General features: G+C 51.5%; 2 protein-coding genes across 2 annotated transcripts in view; one reads left to right on the forward strand and one right to left on the reverse strand.

The window, feature by feature from the left end:
• The window catches only part of PSMB7 (proteasome 20S subunit beta 7), a 57774-nt gene extending 51463 nt beyond the window's left edge, over positions 1-6311 (forward strand). Inside the window, exons 7-8 of the mRNA XM_060100770.1 lie at positions 3342-3493; positions 6085-6311. Of these exons, the coding sequence (XP_059956753.1) occupies positions 3342-3493; positions 6085-6196 (264 nt within the window). The 3' untranslated portion in view covers positions 6197-6311. The remainder of the gene's footprint in view (positions 1-3341; positions 3494-6084) is intronic.
• Positions 6312-7599: 1288 nt separating this feature from the next.
• The window catches only part of NEK6 (NIMA related kinase 6), an 83391-nt gene continuing 68684 nt past the window's right edge, over positions 7600-22306 (reverse strand). The window contains exons 8-10 of the mRNA XM_060101061.1: positions 15480-15574; positions 12228-12341; positions 7600-9174 (exon numbers count right to left, since the gene is read on the reverse strand). Of these exons, the coding sequence (XP_059957044.1) occupies positions 9064-9174; positions 12228-12341; positions 15480-15574 (320 nt within the window). The 3' untranslated portion in view covers positions 7600-9063. The remainder of the gene's footprint in view (positions 9175-12227; positions 12342-15479; positions 15575-22306) is intronic.

The raw sequence follows: 22306 nt of genomic DNA on the forward strand, positions 1-22306 counted from the left end.
CTTCTGCATTTATTGTGAGCCAGAAACAGATAAAAATGTGGTGTTTTCCCCACCTCTTGCTTTTAGTTTGTGGTTTTTCTCAGTAGTTTTCCTAAATATTTGGTAGCACGTGTTAAAGACAAGACTTGTTTAATTGTGAAATTCACTATAAAGAAAACACAGTATGAATATGCCCAGTAGCATATTTGCATATGTGTCTAGAATTCTGGGTATGGAAATACTGTGGTAAAAGACCATATTTGTCATATGATATAATTCCTGGCACATAGTAGGTGTCTGTAAATATTTGTTGAAGACATTAACTATGTAAGTAATGGGCCGACAAAAGAGCCTTGGTAATTTTCACTCTGTTTGCCTTTTGAGGGTTTTTGGTGGAGATGAGGAATATGTGAAATAAGACTTTGGATCTTAATATTGATCTCTGCCATATCACATTGTAGAAATGTTTAAGTGGTGGTCTGTGGGCAGTTTGGGAAACAGTGCTTCCCCCTGCCATGGAAATGACCATCAGAGGGACTGCTAGCTGGCTCAAAGAGAAGTTGGCAACCACCATCTTTCTCTTAAACTTGCTCAGGTTCTGAAGATCCTTGCTGATGGGGGAATGACACCCTGAATCAAGGGACTGCTGTCCACTGTCCCCAACTTGCTCAGGAGCCCCCAGCTCAGAGCTGAGACAGATTACTTATGAGCTGGGGTGGTGCTGTGGTATTCTGGCTCTGGAGCCCAGTGGGCCTGTTTTGACTGTTTATTAGCTATGTGACCTTGGGCAAGTCATTGACACTCTTTCAGCCTTAGTTTCTGACAGTACCAACCTCAGAAGATGGTTAATGGCAGGGGTAAAAATGATGATGATCATCAAAGTGCCTAACTCAGTACTTGGCACATTATAGTAGGTGCTTAATAAAATGTAAGCTTCATTCCATTTCATAACATCTTCAGTCCTGTGTGTATGAGAGGTGGGTAGGACTGGGGAAAGAAAATCAGAGACTTGTGATATTTCCTTCCTTAATGAATTATCTTCCCTGGAATTGGGGGGGGGTGGTGGGAGGAATTTAAAAGGTATATTTCTCCAATTTTTAAAAGCATTACACTTAAATAATAGCACACATGATAATTTTATGAGTAACTCAGGCTATATGTAATATATTTTACACATTTTAAAGTTTTATAAGTTTATCTACTCACATTAAAGAATATTTGCAAAATAGAGGAAGATTCACCTGTAGTCTCAGCACTGTCAGCATCCTGGTATCAGTGGATTGTAATGGATTGATGTCAGATATGCATGCCTAATATAATGTGTATATTTCAGTTTCTTGTAAGTCTTCCCTCATCTCCGTCCCCAAATATAAAATAATTTGGGAAATTTAAATCTGCAGTACGACGTGCTGCCAGTAGCATTTGTGACATCCACTTGATACTATTGGCTGGCTCAGGGCATCAGCAGCAGTGATGAGAAAAGCAGTGATGACAAAGCAAAATAATAAAACAGCAGAGAAGAGAAGAGGAGATGTAGGTCAGGAGCAGAGGTATAAGCAAGATGCTCTGATACACAGGATGCCGTCCCCCGCCCCCCGGGTTATTTATTAACAGACGCAAGTTGGAATGGTTTTGCATTTGTTAAGTTAGTGGTTGGTTTTTGCCCTCTCTATGGTAGCAGCAGCAGCAGCAGCAGCGGCAGCGGCCGTCTCCTGCTCTAAGATGCTTTATTTGCTACCACCTTCACTGGTTTCTGGTAAGGCTTTTGGCCTCCATAGGCTTGGGAATCCCAGGAGAGAACTTCTGATTAGAGGATCATGTTTGAATGAATTCTGTGGGGCTGTATGTGCACCAGAGGATAACTGGTTCCGTTGACCCCACATAGGTGCCACTCAGGAGGTGGAAAAAGCTGGTGGGATAAAGGTCAGAATAACCCCCCCAGCCCCTGCTGCTGGGTTGCTGAGGATCCCATTTCCAGCAGGGCCTTCTCTATCCTTCTCTGAGTCTGAAGAGGGCGCTCATGTCCCTGGAATCCCACTTATTGGCTTAGGGCAGGCAGAGGAGCAAGAGCTCTGAGAGATCTCTCCCACCTTCTCAGGGCTTGAAGACAGTGGACCTGCTCTTTGATCTCAGGCTGGAATTTGGGGCAGGGCATCCGTGTTTCTCCAAGGATGTTACTTGGATGAGCTCTTTACTTCAGCTTGCATGTTTATGGACTCTCATGCCCTGGTGTACGGGGAAGGTGGGCTACAGCTCAAGTTAAAGTCTCCTCTTTGGGAGATGGGTTCATTTTTTGTCCTTGTTACGTAGAGAGCTTGAACTTGGTGTTCCCCAGGTCCTGCCCTGCTGCCTCTGGCGCCTGCCTTCTGTTTTACTGCCCTGTTTTCTGAGTGCCTGGTGTGCAACCTGTCCTTCAGCCCTCCCTGAAGCTTTACGGACCCCAGCCAGTGTTCTCACAGCTCCTTCTCAGTTATCCGTTAGCCCTTATTACACTGCATTGTAGTTAACCTGAGTCTGATGCTTCTTGGTAAGAAATAAATTAATCTACTTTTCCACCAGTAATTGCTGGAGACTTAGACTTGCTCTTAAAAGAAAAGTAAGAGTGATTCAAAGAAAGGAATCACTTCAGTGAACATGCAGACTCATTAGTGGGAGGGGATAGATTCTTTTCGGCAAGAGGTCCCACCCTTGGCTCTGCCAACATTTCCCCAGGGCTGTGTTTTGGTGTTAGTTTTTCCCCATGATACTGACTTTCTTCATTACGTTACCAGGAAGCAGATTCCAGCCATTTTTGGACATTTTTGATCAGGGGCCTGCAGACTACACCCCATGAGACAAATCAAGCCCAGCACCCATTTTTGTTTTACGAAGTTTTATTGGCACAAGCCACGCCCACTTGTTCGCATATTGTCTGTGGCTGTTTTGTGCTACCATGACTGAGTTGAGTAGTTATGACGGAGACTGTGTATCTGCAAAGTCTAAGATATTTACTACCTGGCCCTTTGTTAAAAGTTTCCCAACCCCTGTTTTAGATGATAAATTTCCCTGTCAGCCCACAGTTCTCAGTTATGTGGTGAGCATCTGACGTGAAGCAGTTTGTTTAAGAGGGAGTGTGTGCATAAAGGGCTTGAAAGGCCTGGGTCTCTCACTTACCAGCTGAGAAACCTTGGGCAGATATGGAGGTACTTTGAGACCCTTCCTTCGTTTATAAAACAGGCACTGAAAACAATGCCTACCTCACAGGTTGGCTTTCTTCTTTTTTCCTTTTCTTTTTCTCTTACTGCTTGTGAAAGCACTCTGTGGACATCAGAACAGGCCCTCCATTTGACTGTGGACACTATTGTTGCTCTTTTCTTTCTCAGGAGGAGGATGCCAAGAAACTGGTGAGTGAAGCCATAGCAGCTGGCATCTTCAATGACCTGGGGTCTGGAAGCAACATTGACCTCTGTGTCATCAGCAAGAGCAAGCTGGATTTTCTCCGCCCGTACTCAGTGCCTAATAAGAAGGGGACCAGGTAAGTGAAGGAGATTCTTCCTGTGGCCACCCTTGATATATTCATGGCATCTGGACAGGGTTTTCTTGATTCTTACCCACGTTAAGTAAAGCCAGAGGCCCCAAGCCAGCTTTATTCAACAGACCTTTGAATCATTATTTTTTTTATGATTGTGGGCTGCTGTCAGGTGTAGGAAAGTGATACAATTTGTAAAATGTTGAGGGGAGAGGTTGAGTGGAAAGACTCCTAGACTGGGGATTGCGGGGGGAGCTTTGAATCACGTGCTGTCCTTTCTCTAGTCTCTTAAAGATGCCTCTGAATTCCGTATGAAATTCTGTGAGAAGGTACATTCACCAGGGCATCCAACCCATAGCTTTTCCTCAGAGTGGTTTTCATTCCCTAGATGGTTATCAACCATTGGTTAAGAGTCTCTGAAAGTTAGCCTTGGGAGCTAACTATTGCTTCCTGCTCTGGAGGGAGCCATGCCATTTAGCCCATGGCACATGCCGAGCAGGCACTGCTCTCCGTGGTGCAGTCCAGCTCAGAGTCGGGGGCGAGCTTCTAGTTGATTTGCTGGCGGAGCTGGAAGATGTCCAGCCCTGGTGGCAGGTGAGCTGCTCATCAGCAGTCCTGTATGGCCGTCCAGCTGCCTGACCTCTTCCTGGAGGCTGACCTGCTCAAAATGTGGCTTCTGAGCTCTGCCCCAGCTGTCTTCATCTGAATGTATATAGCAGCATTTATAAACAGCCCCACGCTCCGCTGGAGGAGGGCAAGCACGTCACCGTCCACGGTGCTGCTTTAACTTCCACCGCAAGTACTCAACTCCAAGTCAGGGGTAATTCACAAGGAACAGATGGAACATTGAGAACCAGCAGGTATTCACCGCAGTGTGCGCTCAGTGTTGTGAAGACGGGTTCACGATGGGTTAGGGCAGCACAACAGCAAAGAGCTCTGGCTCGGGGTGGGGACCTGTCATGGCCTGGCGTGGTGACTTTGGGCACCTGTCTTGGAAATGATGGAGCTAGACTAGGTGGTCGCTAATGAGCCCATGGAATTCTCGGGCCCTAGGTGGGGAGGGAAGCAACCTTTCAGGCCTGGGGCTGTGTTGGACCTGGCCTTGCACGTTCCCATTGGCTCCTCTGCAGCCCTGTTTTGCAACCCCACTGTTGCTTCAGGTAGAAGCCTTCCCTTCGTGCTGCTGAAACGGGTGCTGTAAGCCAGGATGGCGAGGAGGCTCTTGTGTCCACACCTCCCACAGACGTTGTGGTTCAGATGAGTCAGGCGCACAGAAGTCACATGGGGCTCTGGCTCCCAGGCCACAGGCTGCCACGGGTCCATCCAGTGTGGGGGAAGGAACAGCGTCTTCACACCAGCAGGGGAGGGGCGGGGCACATCTTTTACAGGTGCTGCTGCTCAGATCCTTTCAGAGAACTTTGTGGGGACTGGGAAGGTTTCGCAGAAATAAAGGCCAGCTTTTCTTGGCTGTGCCTACTCCTGGTTTTGTACAGAGCTCTGTTGTGTCGCCCTCTTCGAGCACAAGCTCCCATTTGAGAGGCTGGCTTTTCAGGGAGCACGTAGTCATGGCACCGCCAGCAGCCTCCTCTTAGTCCATGTTGGGTTGACAGAAATAGTGTCCCAGCTGGGGACAGATGAGAGGCAGCTGGACTTGTGCTGCTGTTTGACAGTGTTGTAATTCCTGGCCCCACTGTAAAATCAGCCATTCAGATTTTTATCTTCTAGACTGCCTTGTGCTCAGAGAAACCTCTGTCAGATTCACCTTGAGAAGGGTGGTGTTGGGTGTGTCCTCGTGCTGATCTACCATATCCCTGTGGGGACAGTTAACTCTCCCTTCTTGAGTCTCGAGAGTGTGGTCAAAAGCGACAAGCCCAGGGCTTCCCTGGTGGTGCAGTGGTTGAGAGTCCACCTGCCGATGCAGGGAACACGGGTTCGTGCCCCGGTCCGGGAAGGTCCCACATGCTGCGGAGTGGCTGGGCCCGTGAGCCATGGCTGCTGGGCCTGCGTGTCCGGAGCCTGTGCTCCGCAACGGGAGAGGCCACAACAGTGAGGCCCGTGTACCACCAAAAAAAAAAAAAAAACAGTGACAAGCCCAGAGTCTGGCTGCGGGTCATTTTTATACTGTTTATGCTTCCAAATATTTTTAAAGTGTTTAAGGTAACAGTTATGTCATTCTTGTTACTATTCAAGAGAGTGGCCATGGCAGCTTAATGAAAGGATTTGCTTCCTCCTGGTTACTGAAAGGTACTTTAGGGAGGTTGAAGCTTAAAGGCAGAGGCCCAAATGCTTTCCAGCATCTTCTGGGGATGGTGAGGTGGGAAAGGAGATTTGAATGTCCGCCTAGTACCAGGTTCTCTATATTATCTCTTTTCATGTGCATCATGTCTACCAGGTATCCCCATTTTGTAGCACTTGAAAGCCAAGGAAAGTGAACCTTGGGGGAGCTGAATCCTCCCAAGGTCGCAGAACTGGGAGTCAGGAGAGCCAGGATTCCAGTCCAGGCCTGCTCGCTGCCTGCATACTTGTCCCCCTCTCCAGCCCTCCATCAGGCCCCTTGGGGGGATCCTAACTCTCTGCGTTTGTTTTTCTCTCATTAGGTTTGGCCGGTACAAGTGTGAGAAAGGGACCACTGCAGTCCTCACTGAAAAAGTCACTACCCTGGAAATTGAGGTGCTGGAAGAAACAGTCCAAACAATGGACACTTCCTGAATGGTGTTGGTGGATGTCTGGTTATTGCTCCAGAAGACTGGGGGCAATGGAGGCTCCCCCTGTAAGACATTCGGCCAGTGTTTGCTGAATGAACCCAATAAAAAATGAAAACCAAGTTAAGTGGCTGAAGTCTCGGGGCTCTGTGGGTTTTTGGGCTGCTAAGGCCCATCGACCTGGCCTCCCCTTCAGGATGTTAATCCCTCCCTGAATACTACTCTGCGTTCAGGTGGGTGTAAGAGCAGTTTAACCCTTCTAAAAACAGACGAGGCCTCATTTTTTTTATTTTTTTTTATTTTTTATTTTTTTTTATTTTTGCGGTATGTGGGCCTCTCACTGCTGTGGCCTCTCCCACCGCGGAGCACAGGCCCCGGACACGCAGGCCCAGCGGCCATGGCTCACGGGCCCAGCCACTCCGCGGCACATGGGATCCTCCCAGACCGGGGCACGAACCCGCATCCCCTGCATCGGCAGGCGGACTCCCAACCACTGCGCCACCAGGGAAGAGGCCTCATTTTTGTTGCAGGAAGTCAGACTGGGTTGCTCTGATTCTTCAGTTGAACATGTATTATATGCAGCCCTTGTGCTAACTTACTATCTCTTTGTTCAGGGTAGTCCCAGGTTTTTGTTTTTGTTTTTTTAGGATGAGTGCAGCACAGCCTTTTACCCCAGCAGCCAAGTAGGAAAGAAATAGAGATGATCACTTCTGAGTACCAAGAAAAAGCAGGTAGGTGGACAGTTTTGCTTTGCTATAGCTGCATGAACCTGGGTGAACTCCACTTTGGCCAGTTTCACAAAGTCAAAAGAATGCTTTGGGCCTTACTATCTGTAATAATTAGGATATGATCGTTTCTCAGACACTCAAGCCTGGTGAATGGTTGAAATTGTATACCTCCAGAGGGTCCGAGTAGTAGGCAGAATTGTTCTCATGGTGTCGAAAGTGGATGGCCTGCAGAAAGCAAGTTCATCTGTGTCCAACGCTGATACTGCCAAGGGAGACACACACAGTAGGGATTCTGAGCCGTAAGCAGACTATTTGCAAAAAATCTGTCTGGAATCAGAAGAACTTTCAGTGGTGAGTGCCTGACTGTCCCCCAGAGAGAGCATGGCTGGGGGGACAAGAGAAAGAGGCCTGGTGCCATGGTCTTCCAGAGTGAGCCCACTCTTGGGCCAGCCTCCCTCGTTAAACTGCCAGGAGTGGGTGGGGAGAAAAATGGAATTATTTAGGATAGCAACTTGGCTGACGATTTATCAAAATTATCTGGGGAGCTTAAAAAAATTCCCAGATTACTTAGAATGTCTGGGCCCTGAGAAATTGTGTTTTTAAAGGAGGCTCTAGAAATCGTGCTGTGGTGTGAAGCTGTTTTTAAAATTACCCATGAATCGTGCTCATTCACAGAAGGAACCCCTCTTACCCCATTTTATTTCAACCATGGAGAATGAGTACAAAGCAGAGGCTGCATCTGAAGAAAATTTCTCAAACCCGACAGTGTTACAGTAGAACAGAGTTCACACGTGGAAACAGCGCAGTGGCCCAGCCCAAATTCTTTATCCCCAGGGAGGCCTGGTCAGAGCTCCTGACCAGGACACCAGTGGGGCGGACAGGCATGTACTCTTTCTGGAGGGCTGAACTGTCACTAAGTTGTGGGTGACAACTTAGACCATTTGAGGATTAACTTGAGTGTAAAAACAAAATTCAAACTATTTCCTTCAGAGCTTGAGTTTTCCTTAAGTTCACATTTATAAATTAGTCTTCACAGTTAATCCTATTTGGGAACAAGAAATAAATGAACACATTTCTGGTTTCCTACAAATAATACAGTTGTACATTAACTCTTGACTTACATGGTCCATGGACTTCAGCTTTGTGAAGGGGTGAGTGGCTACCATTTTTGGATCATCTGCAATGTACTGCAAGGTAACTTACTTACATTATTTTATTTCAGATTCTGTCAGCAACCCTGAAGGTAGATGTTATTAGTCCCATTTTACAGATGAGGCAACAGGCTCAGAGAGGCTAAGAAACTTGCCCAGGGTCATGCTAGGAAGGTGCAGAACCAGAACGTGTACAGAGAATAGCCTGAGGGCAAAGCCCGCGTAGTTTTCGTATCCTGTGCTTCCTTCTCATGGAGGAAAACACTTAACACTGATCATTAAATGAACTGCCAGCATTCAAGCAGGTGAGGTGCCTAGTACTAGCAGGTGTTCGGGAGAGGATGGCTGAGCCGGGCTGCACAGAAAACACTCATGGCTTCAAATACTTGTTGCCTCTGTACCAGATGCTGGGTTCGCCTCATCGTCATCCATCAAGTTATAAACGTAGATAAAAATATTAGGAAGATCTCCACTCTACTTAAAAAATTATTTCCACTTTCTCCCCTTACAACAGAGTAAATTAATAAGCACACAGCTTGATTGTTTGAAAAGATTCTAAGAGCTAAACCAAACTTACTACTAACCATTTTAAAAGGCTCACTACAAATCACACAGTCTCCTGGATTCTCCTGTTAGTTCAAACCTTGACAGGTCACTGAAGGAATTATCCGAAAGATTCACATTACAGTCCAGATATAAGAGGTGCCTCAGTGGCTCACTGAACCATCCACCCTTGTTAACAACCCAGCTGAGACCGTTCACAACAGTTTAAAGAAAGGACTTTCAAATTTGACCACCAGTAACACGTGACCAGTGCCCCTCCCCCCAGCAGCCCTGTATTCAGCATCTGCTGTAAAGCCCGGCCCCTCTTTGGGGAACCTGCTGAATGAACCCTCTTGTCTTAGTTGGTCTCGGCTACCAGGTGGCCACTTTGGAGAGAAGACTCAGGTAAGGCAGAGCGGTGTGGCTTCTGAGAAGGCGCGCTGCATCCACGCTCAGGTGCTCGAAGTCCACACGTGCATCTGTTTGGCAACCTGGTGCACGTAGCTGATGTCGGGTCTCTGGTTGGGGTCGGGGTGGATGCACATACTGACCAATTCTCGTAACTGCAAGGGAGAGAATGATACGTATTGTTCGTAAGCAGCCTTGTGGAGGCTCTGCATTAACTCATGAACCCTCAGGGCAACTAGAAGATGAGGAATGGCGCTCAGGACAGGTGAGTGGTGGGCGAGTAGTCACAGTCACCTGGGGAGAGCAGGACCAGCACCAGGCCTGTCTGGCCCCAGAGGCCATGCTTGGAGACCCCGAGTAGTACCTCCAAATAATTTTGAACTTTCAGCTGCCTACATACACTACTGGCTAAATCTGTGTGTACAGTGTGTGTGTCTGCTGTCAGTCATGCAGATGCCCAAACCAGAGGACAAAACTCAAGGCAAGGGCTTATTGATCATAATAAACGTATTAACATGCAGCAGAGCTGCAGTCTGCCTACCCCCTGGCCTCTTTATTGTGCTCATGAAAGACGGAGCTTTTAATTATACAGACACTGAAGGCTGCTCCTGCCTCGGGGTGGGGGAGGGGCACCTTGCTCCTCTGATCACCTCCATTCTTCTGATAGCCAGAGTGCCAATTATTTTAATGGTAATTAAAATAATGACCTTAAAAAGCCTACATCTTAACTTGCATCACTGGGCTCACTGCAATTTTTTCATTTAAATACCTGCTGCTGGAGGGGCTGGCCAGGGCCGCAGCAGGGAGAGGGGAGATCCTGACTAAGGGGGCTCATGGGGACTCTGCGGCCATGGTCAGCAAGTCTGGGGTGGACACGAGGGTCATGCGGAGGCCCGGGCTACGGTGCACACTCCCTGTTTCACTCCTGAGGTGTTGTAGGCTCAGGGGCCTGGGGTTCCTCCCCCAGGAGTCACTCCAAACTGCCTGCTGCCTTTCTGGGGATTTCACTGCTTTATAAACACTGGGAAGCCCCTGGGCAGATGCAGCTGCGCCTGCAGCCGGCTTGGACACTCCTGGAGTCTGAGGTTGCCCACGATGAGACCATACTCTTCAGAACCTTACAGTATTCAGGGGAAGGTAGCTGTGGTTGGCCTCTGACAGGTTAAATTGCCCAAGAAAACCACATTAAGGTAAAGTCTCTGACCCAAATTGCTCATTTGTAAACCACACAGTTGGCAATAAGTGCATGTTTGAAAAGTTCAGAAGAGAAAGTGTCTTATTTCCATTTCTAAGGGGACATATAACTTCAAAAGTGAGGTGTGCCAAGGAGCTCCAGTGCTAAGAATTAGCACCTCCAGAAGTTGCACATAACCGGTGAAAGCCAGGTGCTCTGGGGATTAGGAGCTCTGGACGCTGAAGGACTGACTTGGGAGGGAAGAGGGCTGAGGGCTTTATGTGGATTCATTCATTTCAGCTTCATAGCCATGAGGCAGAGGTTATGGTTCCCATTTATAGATGGGGAAACTGAGGCACAGAGAAGTTGTCATTTGCTCCAAGTGGCATGGCTCCAAGCTTCCTAACAAATTCCAACAAACAAAATTCCAAATTCAAACAAAAGATGGGGAGGAAAAACCAAATGCAACTATTAACTTGGTGAAGAGCTCTAACTAGTTTTTCCTTAACTGCCAACTTCCACTCCGGAGCGTAAGTACTTCCTCCAAAGGTACTCATAAGAACTCCATAGGAATGTGCACTCCTGACCCTCACTCTGGCTGCTGGGAGTCCGCAGAGCCGCAGGCATGGCACTGGGAGCAGAGGGTGCCAGGAGAAGGGTGGCTGATGACCTTTCTAGCTGGCCTGCCAGGATACAGGGTTAGCGCACACTGGGGCACCTGGTTGCTACAGCTTGGCCGGCCCAGACCCAGGGCCCTGGTGGGCAAGGACTGCTCCTTCCAGAGCTTTCAGGATTGTGAAGTGAGCAGCATGGACGGCTCCTCACTCTGGCTGGACGACTGGCTATAGAAGAGGGGCGGGTGCCCTCAAGAAACAGGATAGCGCAGTGGCTAGGTGCAGGCCATCTGGGTCAGACCCTGCCTTCACCACGAGCAAGTTACGTGACTTGGGCAAGTTACTTAACCAGTCTGTATCTCAGTTTCCTTCCTGGTAAAATGGCATTAGTGGGGTGGGGTAGGGGGGGATTCAACACAGTAAATCATAAATATGAGTTGTTATTATTATGAGGCAGTGGCCTGTGGTCCTGCAGGGTGGGCCCATGGAGGACTCAGACTCCCAATCACAGCCACTAGCATTGACCTTGAAAAAAAAATAACCCATATTGAGCATTTACTCTGAGCCAGGCCCTGTGCTACAGCCAGATGATGATGGTTGTAAATGCATTGCCTTAATCCTTAATCTAGTGAGGTAGATTCCAGGATTATCCCATTTTACAGATGAGGAAACTGAGAGTTCAGTGACTTGCCCAAGAATAGTGAGGGGAGTGTGTAAACCTATGCATCTGTTTACACTCTTAAACCACGCTGTGCTGTAAGCCTGTCATCTCATCCTTACTTTTTATCCGTGAAGGCAAAATATTAGGCCTGTTTCCAAGATGAGGGAACTGAGGCCGATGATGCTCTCCCACAACCTCACCTGTCACAGCCTGATGGCCAGACCTGTCAGGCTGTCCTGCTCTCAGTGTAAAGTGTTGCAAATAAAAGGCCAAGGGGTCTGACCTAGGTCTGTGGTGACAAGGAGACCAGGCTTCTTGCTTTGGTTCCCTGTCATGGGAGCAGAGTGGCCGCCAGCAGTGGTGTGGGGCCGGCCAGGCCCTGCCACCCGCTGCATCTGGCTCCTGTTGCTGGACGCCGGGAGCCCGTCTCCGGGCCCCGCAGCAGCGAGCCTCCCACTCGAGCGCTGGGTTGGGAGCCAAACGGGCAGGAGGGTGCTGACGGGGCAGCTCCTGCTGGTTCCTGCCAGTGGGTGGCCTGCAGCCCTGTCGGGGGGCCCACACTGAGGTCCCTGAGACCTCCGGTAAAATCAGTCTGCTTGTTTCCCCTTCTGAGTCACTTCCCCAGAAATCTTCCTTCTCGGCTCTGTTAAGTGAACCCAAGCTCAGCCCCACAGCCCTGGGATCTTGGAGCTGCCCCTCCTCGAGCCCTGCGGGTCGCCTGGAGCTCACCAGGCCCAGCCCTGGCGGCAGCAAACTCACCTTCTCAGAGTAATGTTCTCCAGGGAGAGGCGGGTAGTCACACTGCTCAATCTTCTGGCAGAGGGAGAAGAGGTTCATTTTATCTCCATAGAAGGGGCTCTGAAGAGCTGCCATCTGCAAGGAGAGGGGGATGAGAGATGAGTTTTCAGTCTTGAGGTCCAGGGCAAAAGGGGCCGCTCCAGATGGGGGGGGGGGTGCTTCCGGGTCCTCACCGCAGCGGCTGTCCAGCAAGACTCCCCCATGTCCTGAGGAAGCTGGGGTTCAACAGAAAGCGGCAGTTTTTACACGATTCTTGTTATATAAGCAAATTAAACGGGACAAAAGTTTCAGTGACAAAACTAAAGTCAGTGAAGAAGGGGCAGCTGAGTCCTGAGGGCCAGCCGTGAGCAGGCGCACGCCTGGCCTCTGGTTGCCTCATCTAAAATGGACGCAGCTCCACCTGCAGGGCTGTGGTGAGGCTTGGCTGGCATAGGAGGCATCACGACCTGAGCGGACATCATCTGGCTCCATCCCGAAAGCAGGCCCCCTGCTGGGGGACCGTGGAGGCCCCAACGGGTTCTCACCCAGTCAGGGAACTACCCGGACTTCCCACCCCACCATTCAGAGCACAACGGGGGGGTGTCTTCAACGGGCACACAGGAGCCGTGGGCTGCCCGTGAGGCCGCCCAGCACGGCGCCCACCAGCCCCAGCTGCTGATGACTCCGTAATGGGATTCAAGCGCTGCCTGTCACTCCCGCTCACTGCTGCCTGCCTCCAAGTGATGGCCCGACACCTCCTGCTAATGAAGTGCCGTTGGGTAATTGTGCCCGCCTGTCCGTTTGGCCCTGGTTCCCTTCAAGGAGCCGGGCTGCCAGGGCCACTCGGCACAGACTCCACAGCCGGGGCCTGTGGGACACCTGAGGAATCCTCACTCCCCTTCAGGCTCCGGGAGGTGGGTGGGCGAACCCTGTCTCTGGGCTCGGAGAACCCGTGGTAGCCCATCAGCTTTAGTTTCCTGGTCTGCCCCACGCTCTGTTCACCCCTGTGGACAGGTCAGGTGATCCCAAGAGCAAGAGCAGGACTTGCCTCCTTCAGAAGAGCACAGGGCTCTTCAGAGCCCAGGCAGTGTCCTTGGGCTTCCAGATGGCCTTGGGAGAGGCCGTGTGGCCTGGAGACTTGGGGGTTTCCTCTGACCCAGGTCAGGAGTCTGCCCCGGGCAGCACCTGTGGGCCAGGTACCTGGGCCCTGACTGACTGCTTTCACATGGGTGTCTCCTCCCCCTGACCAGGGGCTTGGGCCCCTCTGAGGAGGGCTGGGAACCCGCCTGGACTGTGAAACCCACCCCTGCAGGAAGGCTGCAGGGAGTGGCCCTGGCACTTGGCCGGGCAGGATGAGTATGCAGAGGCTCTGCCCTCTGTGGGCTCAGGCAGCCCGACTGAACTGGCTTTACCATCCAGCATGCAAAATGGCAGCACTTGGGTGATGTATTTCCAATAATTAAAATGAGAACCTCGGGTGCAAAGGGTTAATTGGGCAGTTTCAAAAGGACATCTGTTGCTACAGTAGAGAGCAGCTGAGGCTTCCGGGCAGTCATTCGGGGTGACGTAGTGCCCTTCATGTCACGGCAGGAGGATTAAGATGGATTTTCCTGGAAAGCGTGTCTGTTCAGAGTAGAAAGGATGTCGGCCCTACTAACACGGGCTCTGGTTTTTCACGTGTCTGACCTGGGAGAGGGACTGGGTGATCCTTTCAACAAGCCAGCCTGATCTGATTTGCACAAAACTTGCTGTGTGGGACTCCAAAAGGGCCCCAGAACGTCAAGGCATGAGCCCCGTATCTGCCGTTCCCTTCAGAGAATCTCTCCATCCTTCCTGGCACCTTCCCCACAGTGTTTCAGCAAAGCTCTCTGAACAGGGTCAGCAGCGAGCCATGCCAGAGGAGCCCTCTCTGCCTCTCAGTGGCTTCTGCATCCATAAATGCAGATTGTAGCCGAAGCAGCGTCCCCGCCTGCTGCCCTCCAGCTGCCGGCCGCGGGCCTTCCACCCAGATCAGAGCACTGGGCTGTGAAGGAACCTCTGGGGCTCCTTGAGACACTGGGATTAGAATGGTTACCCCGACGGCGAGATCTCCTCTACCGGCGACCACCCACCTCTGACTGGTTGAAGGAGAGGAAGAATTGCTGTCTGGGGCCTCGTTAGAGCTGCCAAAGCCGCGGCTCTCAGCACTGCTCCTCAAATGCAGAACTTTTCCTGCCTGGTGTTACTGGGATGACACATATCCGGGGAAATGGGAGTGTGTGGCGACTTGCCCCCGCTGGGAGGGCTCAGGGAAACTGGTGTGTGATTTAAGATGTCAGAAGGAGAAGGGGATTCTGACTCAGTGGACAGCGACTGCCTTTGACCCTGGCCCTGTCAGGGCCTCGGACATCCATCTCATCACCAGTATCTCCCGAGCTCTTCCGGGAGTGAAGGTTGAACCCAGAGGCTAGTTGCCAAGCAGTCTGCAGCCCTGCTTCCCCACGAGGTAGGGGGAATCCAGACCATTCTCTGGCTCAAGCCAGAATTCCAAGGCAGGATTCCATACAAAGCACAGCTGAACCTGTCCCCTGGCCCACTTTCTTGCTGGTCTCAGCCTCCTCAGGCTGAGGCTGCTGTAAGAAGGCCCCCCACTGGGGATCCTGATTCCTTCAGCTCTGTGCTCAGAGCTGAGCTCCCATATAAAAATAAGTAAATCCTGCAGAGCCCAGGCAGCCTGCTGAGCGCCTCCACGGGGTGTGCCGGGTAATGAAAATACAGCGCCAGGTCTTCCAACAGGCCGAGCTTGGGCATCCCTGCTGGGAGCTCCTGGAGGGGCCACTGAAGTTGCTGGTGGATCCTCACAACCGGGCCTTCCCCTCAAAGGGGCTCTGAGCAGAGGCCCTGCATCTCGAATTCTCCACCAGCCAAATAGTGAACAGAATCACCCTGGTTACCAGGGAACCCGGGGCAACCAGACCCCCCTGCCTGTGCTCCTTCCATCAGCAAGCAGACACTGGACTCTCCGTCTGGTTCTAGTCCATCTCCCTTCCCAGATACGAGCATCCCAAGGGTGAGTGGCACCTAGCCTGCAAGTGACCACCCCTCTAACCTCTTCCAGCCTGACACTGCTAATCAGGGAGACATTGGACCGAGTGGGGTGAAGGACAGGACCCAGATGGTACCAGCCCTGCCCCAGCTGGATGCCCACCACGCATGCCCCACCAAATGCCACTGAGCTGCAGGCCAGACACTCACCTCGTACAGCAAACAGCCCAGAGACCAGATGTCAGACTTGAAGTTGTAGCCGTTCTCATGGATCCTCTCTGGTGACATGTAGTATGGTGTCCCCACTGAAACACAGCAAAAGGATGGGTGCTTATCCTCTGTGCAGGGGCAGCACAGGAGGGAGAGGTGGGGAGGGTGAGGGCTGGGGAGAGGCCTGGCCTCAGCCTCACCAGGGTCCTGGGCAGCCCCCTCGCCCTCTCTTCCTGTCCCCTCCTCTGTCAAATGAGAGGGCTGGGACAGACTGGAGCTTCCCACGCTGGGAGGGCCCTAAAAGCCCCTGGAGATAGGGACCCACCCAGACCTGACAATCGGTCTGGGGGCTGAGCGGCTCAAGACTGGTGTTTCTGCCAACTGCCCAGGGGGAGTGGGACACAGTGGCCAGGCTCTGGGAAGCAACGGACCAAAATATCCTCTAAGGTGACTGTTTGAATCCCAGAAGAGTCCAGATAAGGCTCTCAACAGTGAAAACAACCACTGTGAATGTGGACCAACCATGGTGTGTGTGTGAGCCCATTTTACAGATGGGGAAACCAAGGCTCCAAAAAGTGGCAGGACTGAGGTTCAAACACAGATCTTCAGGCTCCAGAAACTGAACTCTTAGCCACCACCCTTGGCTGCTAGCACCAATCAGCAGGTCCAGACTTGGGGTTGCCTGAGATTTCTTAGCCAGAATAGAAAAGATACTAACCATTAAAGAAAAGATTGATTAACTGGACTTCATTAAAATTAGGAACTTCAGTTCACCAAAAAAACATTCAGAGAGTTAAAAGTGCAAGCCACAGAGTGGGAGAAAATCGTCTCAAAACATATACCCAACAATGGCCTCATATACAGAATATATATTAAAACTTCTATAAATCAATATACAAAAGACAAACATCCCCCTCCCTCAAATTAGCAAAAGACTTGAAGGGGTATTTCACAAAGGAGAATATCCAAATGGCCAATAAGCACATGAAACGATATTGTGTTTCTCATTACTCATCAGGGCAATGCAAATTAATAGCACAGTGAGGTACTACCTACCACCTACCCACCTGAACGGTTAAAGTTAAAAAGACTGAGATAGGGCTTCCCTGGTGGCACAGTGGTTGAGAGTCCGCCTGCCGATGCAGGGGACACGGGTTCGTGCCCCAGTCCGGGAGGATCCCATATGCCGCGGAGCGGCTGGGCCCGTGAGCCATGGCCGCTGAGCCTGTGCGTCCGGAGCCTGTGCTCCACAACGGGAGAGGCCACAGCAGTGAGAGGCCCGCATACCACAAAAAAAAAAAAAAAAAAAAAGACTGAGATAAACCAAGGTGGTGACGTGCGGAGCAACTGGAACCCTCACGCATTGCTGACGGGGCCATAAAATGGCATGATCACTCTGGAAAACCATCTGACAGCATCTACTACAGCTGAACACTGCCTACACTACAACCCAGCAATTCCACTCCTAGGTACACGCCCAAGAGAAATGAGCGCTCTGTCCATCAAGAGACATGATCAAAAACGTGCAGAGTGGCTCTATTCGTAATAGCCAGAAGCTGGAAACAAATGGTAATCACCAGTAGAAGATATAAACTGATAATGTGGTCTGTTCACACAATGGAATACTAAACAGCAACGAACAAGAGCAAATCTCAGGTACGTGCTACAAAATGGATCAACTGCACAGACACAATGTTGAGGGAAAGTAGCCAGGCACAAAAGAGCACCCACTATTTGATTTCATTTTTATCAAAAACAGGAAAAATTACTTTATGGGGGAAGTGATCGGGAAAGGGCTTGAGAGAGCTTTACTGTATGTATATCATGTCTCAATTAAAAAGCAGAGGAATCACACTTGAATATCTGGAGCTGGGCAAAGATGGGAGGATTTCCTGACAGGTGGTGAGCTCCCCATCACCAGAGGCGTGCAAGCTGCAGCAGAGGGGCTGAATTGGCATGGCCGAGGAGGGGCCAAGGAATCTGGATTTGTAACCACAGATTTGTAACCTGAGATTCTGATATCAGTCCATTTGGAGGATGACTGTTCTGGAGGCTTTAGGACCAGATTTTAAAGGTTGCTACACAGAGGACATTTTCACTGGCCTGGAGTCACCATGTGAATGTGACAGTGGCTGCTGCTATTTTGGCCAGAGTCTGTGAAGGGAGCTGGAGTCCAGCGTGGCGGAGGCTGAGCCTGAGATGTGGGCTGATGACCCTAGGAAGGAGGGATGTCCAGCGCCACATGTGGGAACACAGGGGACCCTGGGAGGGGAAGAGGGCTTTTTTTTTTTTTTTTTTTTTTTGCAGTATGCGGGCCTCTCACTGCTGTGGACTCTCCCGCTGCGGAACACAGGCTCTGGACGCGCAGGCTCAGTGGCCATGGCCCACGGGCCCAGCCGCTCTGCGGCACGTGGGATCCCCCCAGACCAGGGCACCAACCCATGTCCCCTGCATCAGCAGGCGGACTCCCAACCACTGCGCCACCAGGGAAGCCCGGGGAAGAAGCCTTTTGATGAGCTAGACTAGGAAAGTGACGGGTGCCCCAAACCAGGGGCCCAGACTTCAGGCTGTCATGGGCCAAAGATGTTTCAGAGCAACTTATGTTTGCCAAGTAAAGGTGTTTAAATAAAACACAAAATCCCAACTACCATTTTGTGTCACTACTACTCAGTTTAACACTAGAACAAGTATTTGGGTTGGCCAAAAAGTTTGTTTGGGTTTTTCCATAAGATCTTACAGAAAACCCAAACGAACTTTTTGGCCAACCCAAATAGAGACTCCATCTCAAGATCAAGGACAATACTTCACATTGAAAAAGTTTAGCTGTTTGAAAACTTTATCATCTTCTTGCTTTTCTCATCTCATTGGAGATGGGTGAGAAATTCTATCACGCCTGACTTGTAGAGGCTGTGAACAGTGTTGGAAACCCACGCTCCTGGCATGAACATGCTGGCGGCAGGACCTTGTTACCAAAGCGTCCCAGTGCCCTGCCCAGGGCTGGGTCATAGCAGGCACCTTCTAAGCATCTACTCACTGAATCAATGAACCCATCTGCATGTTATCAGATAGTATGTATCAGAGTTAACACTTTTTTTCTTGTAGTCTAACACACTATTTACTCAACTGATGTCTGCCCAAGAGGGACTACCTGATTAGTGCTTTATCAGGGTACCAAGCATCCTTTGATGGCAATAATCCCAGGAGAGCAGACATCACTTAAATACATGTTTTGCGAACTGTGTCATCCTATATGCATACTTTATGGCTGAAATCAGGGGGCTAATTGCTATTCAGCAGAAAGAGCTGTCAGTCACCACATGAACCCATGTGGGATTCTATAAGCAAACTGCGACTTCCAGTAGCAACCCCTTGTATATTTCAGCCACAAGGGAGCAAAATGAAAATGAACGGGCAAGTGTGAAATGGATGGCTTGTCACAGCCAAACCCCAGAATGAAATCCAAACAGTTCTCACTTAACAGCGGGAACCTCAGACCAAACTATAAGTGTTTCTAGCACTCAGGGTGCTGTGGGGGGACGTGCCTACGAGGTGAGAACAGTCTCCTGCAGAGAACAACCGCAGGGGGCTGATGGGGTGCAGAGACAGCGGGGGAGGGGCAGAGGTCAGAGGCCCACCGTCTGGCTGCACCACATCCTTAAGACCCCTGGCCAGCCCCTGCCCCCGACCTGGCCAGGCTGGGAGTGTGGGCTGGCCCTGACACCTCTCACCACCCTCAGTCTTATCCTCTGCTCATTCTAGATGAGTGGCCAGGCTTTGGTTTAGGGCTGCCTTGGCCAGGCCCATCCGAAAATGAAGTCTCTGAGCAGCTGTCCCCCCTGCTCCAACCCCGGCTCTGTGCCTCTGCCTCCTGGTGAGTTCCTCAAGGTCAAGTTAAACTGCCCCCTCCCCTGGCCACAGAGAGCTAGCTGCTTGGTGAGGTCTGGACATTTGGTTTGTTCCCCTGTCCCTCTGCTGGGCCTCCAGATCCCTGCCTCAGCCCTGCTTGGGGTAAAAGCCTGGGGGCACCAGGGAGAGAAAGGTCGGGGGCTTCACCACCCCTTCCCTCCGCTCTCCACCCCAACCTTCTACCTCTCATTGCTCCTTCTGCTTGTACCCCAGTTTCCACTGGTGTTAAGGGGGGAAAGGCAAACGCCCAAATGTGATTTGTACTTTCTTCTAAGATGCCAGTGCTGCATACGCCATTCCATCCATCCATCCATCCATCCATCCATCCATCCATCCATCCATCCATCCATCATCAATCCATCGTCTGTCCATCCATCCATCCACCCACCCATCTGTATTCAATGTTAACTGAGCCTTGACGCTGTGCTGGGCCCTCCCAGGAGGGGGTCCATCAGGAGGTGGTGAGTTGCCTGGCCCAGCAAGTGTCCAGAAGGAGCCAGCTGAGCAAGGAAAGACTGGACTGATCAGTGGCTGCAGCCAAATCACCTGGAAGAAGTTGTTAAAAACCTGAACCCCCAGCCCAACCCCAGGCCTGTGGAACCAGAACCTCCTGGGCTGGAACTTGGACACCTGCATCTCCCACAAGCTCCCGGAGTGTCTGATATGTGTTACAACCTGATAGGGGCTGTGCAAAGCCTCCCCGACCTGCCCTCCTTTCAGATGCGCAGAAACATCCGTGGAACAAATGAATTCATGAAGCATTAACTGAGGGAAGTTTGGCCGGCCACTGGGCCCTCATGGTCCTGCCTCTGGGCAGCTTCTCTTGTCCCCTGACCCAGGGGAGGGGCTGCTCCCCCTTGGTCTGTGCTCTGGCTCATCAGAGAACCGGTTCTCAGCTTGTGCTAGAGGCGTACAAAGCTGCAGGGGGCGAACACAGCACCTCGTCCTGTTTTGCCAGCTTTCCCCGGGAATAAGCCTGTAAAACCCGATTTTTATACCAACAGGAAGTGCTCAAACATTATAAAGGATAATGCACAACCTGCATGAGTTTTAAAGAGAAAAATGAGAGACTTCAAAGAAGTTCCAGGCTTGCAGCGGACCCTGGAGGATGTGACCCTGAACCCCGGGGGAGCGGTGATTCTGGGGGAGAGAGGCAGAAGCTGGCACGGGATGGAGCCTCCACAGACAGTGGCCCTGAAGGCCCGGCTCCCTGTCCTGCCCGGGGGTGGGGTGGGGGGGTGCCCCCGTGGGCCCTTCCAGCCGGCAAAGCAGCAGCACAGTCCCACGGAGATGCTCAGACGAAGAGCGAACACAGCCAGGGTCTCAAATCCCCTTCCAGCGTCTCCCCCGTCAGACCTGCAGGCTCCCAGCCCCGCCCCCAGCCTCCCCTCCGGGGATGGAGCTCTGCATATGAAAGAGGAGCCTAACGAACCCTGACCTTCCCCTCGTCTTCACCTGGAACTCCCAGATTTCAAACCGGGCAGATATCAGAGGAGAACTCGGGACCTCAAAGCAGAGGCTGATTAAAGGGCCCCGCTTCCCAAGATGCGCCACTCCTGTCAAAACAAACTCTGCCGTGTTTTGAAATGCTCACGGTGTTTGAAACATGTTCATTAGATATGAAAAAGGCAAAGATTTCACAGGAAGGGGAGGCTGCCTCTGTGGGCTGCGCTTCTTCCCCGAATGGTGGTTTTGAAAATGGCTAGGAAACGGGGTGTGGGTGCTGACATGCATCCGCTGGGCGGGCCGGGAGGCCTGGGTACCATCCTGACGGCAAAGGAGCTGCACCCCAGCCAGGTCTGAACCCACTGCAACCACTGGTGAGCAGAGAACTGAACCGCTGTCTCAGCCTCGTCTCCCCACCGGTGGAACACGGGGTGAACTCATGGTCCTTGGGGTCCTCTCTGCCACACTTCGGAGCCTCGGTCTCCCTCTCTGGAAAATGGGGATAGTTCAACCTCCTGGCACACAGACAGGCAGGCAGAAGGGCTCTGGGGAGGCTCTGCTGCTACCACAGACCCCGGGGGGTGGAGGGGGCGGTGAGGGGAGTGGACTGAGGAAAGGAGGGCTGGGGGTGGCCAAGAGGGCAGAACGAAGGAGCAGGTGAGGGCCAGATTCCTCCTCTGTGCTGCACGAGACCCCGGCCTATGAAACTCCCTCCCCGCTGCCCCCAACACCAATCAGGCCTCACATCCTGAGGGGGCTCCCCTCCCATCTGGCCCTCTGGCCGCTGCCCTAGCAGCTCCACCTCATCTGGACGACTGGCGGCTTAGCCCCCTGCTGTCCTGCACATTCCCACCCGTCCTACACCCCAAGGCAGGGGCCATGTCCCTGTCCCTAAAGCCGACTGGCTCCTCCATCCCTCAAGAGAGAAAAGCCGGGTCCTCAGCCTGGCATTCGAGGCCTCTCCAAACTCTCCCCACTCCTCCCAACGCTGGATCTCTGGGCAGCAACACACACACACGCACATGCACACCCCTACAGGCTCACCTGTGCCACCACTTGTTATCAAGTTCTCCTTAAATTAATTACCAGCTGATCCCATGCCAGGCTACACTTGGCCCTCTGGAGAAGCAGTGATGTTGAAAAGACATTGCACTTTTATCAGCGTTGACTTGATTCCAGATTGTTATATCTGCCTATTTTTAGTTCCCACATGGAACACCTCTAACAGATGTGAGTCAGGTAGCACGATTCTGCGATTCTACGCAGGACCCTGTGTTTTCCAGGTATCAGGGGCTCATCCAAGGTGGCTCAGGGAGCTTCGGACGGAAACCCTGGCATGGCCATGCCTCGCCCACCACGTGGCTCTGGCTGGAGCACCACCCACCTGGCATCACAAAGGTGCTTGCCTCACTGCACCTGGAATTCCTCCCCCTGTTAACCGGCTGTGATGATTCCCACCCCCAGGGCGGCTGGAG

This window comes from Mesoplodon densirostris, chromosome 6 (assembly GCF_025265405.1).
Source record: "Mesoplodon densirostris isolate mMesDen1 chromosome 6, mMesDen1 primary haplotype, whole genome shotgun sequence".
Taxonomy (NCBI): domain Eukaryota; kingdom Metazoa; phylum Chordata; class Mammalia; order Artiodactyla; family Ziphiidae; genus Mesoplodon; species Mesoplodon densirostris.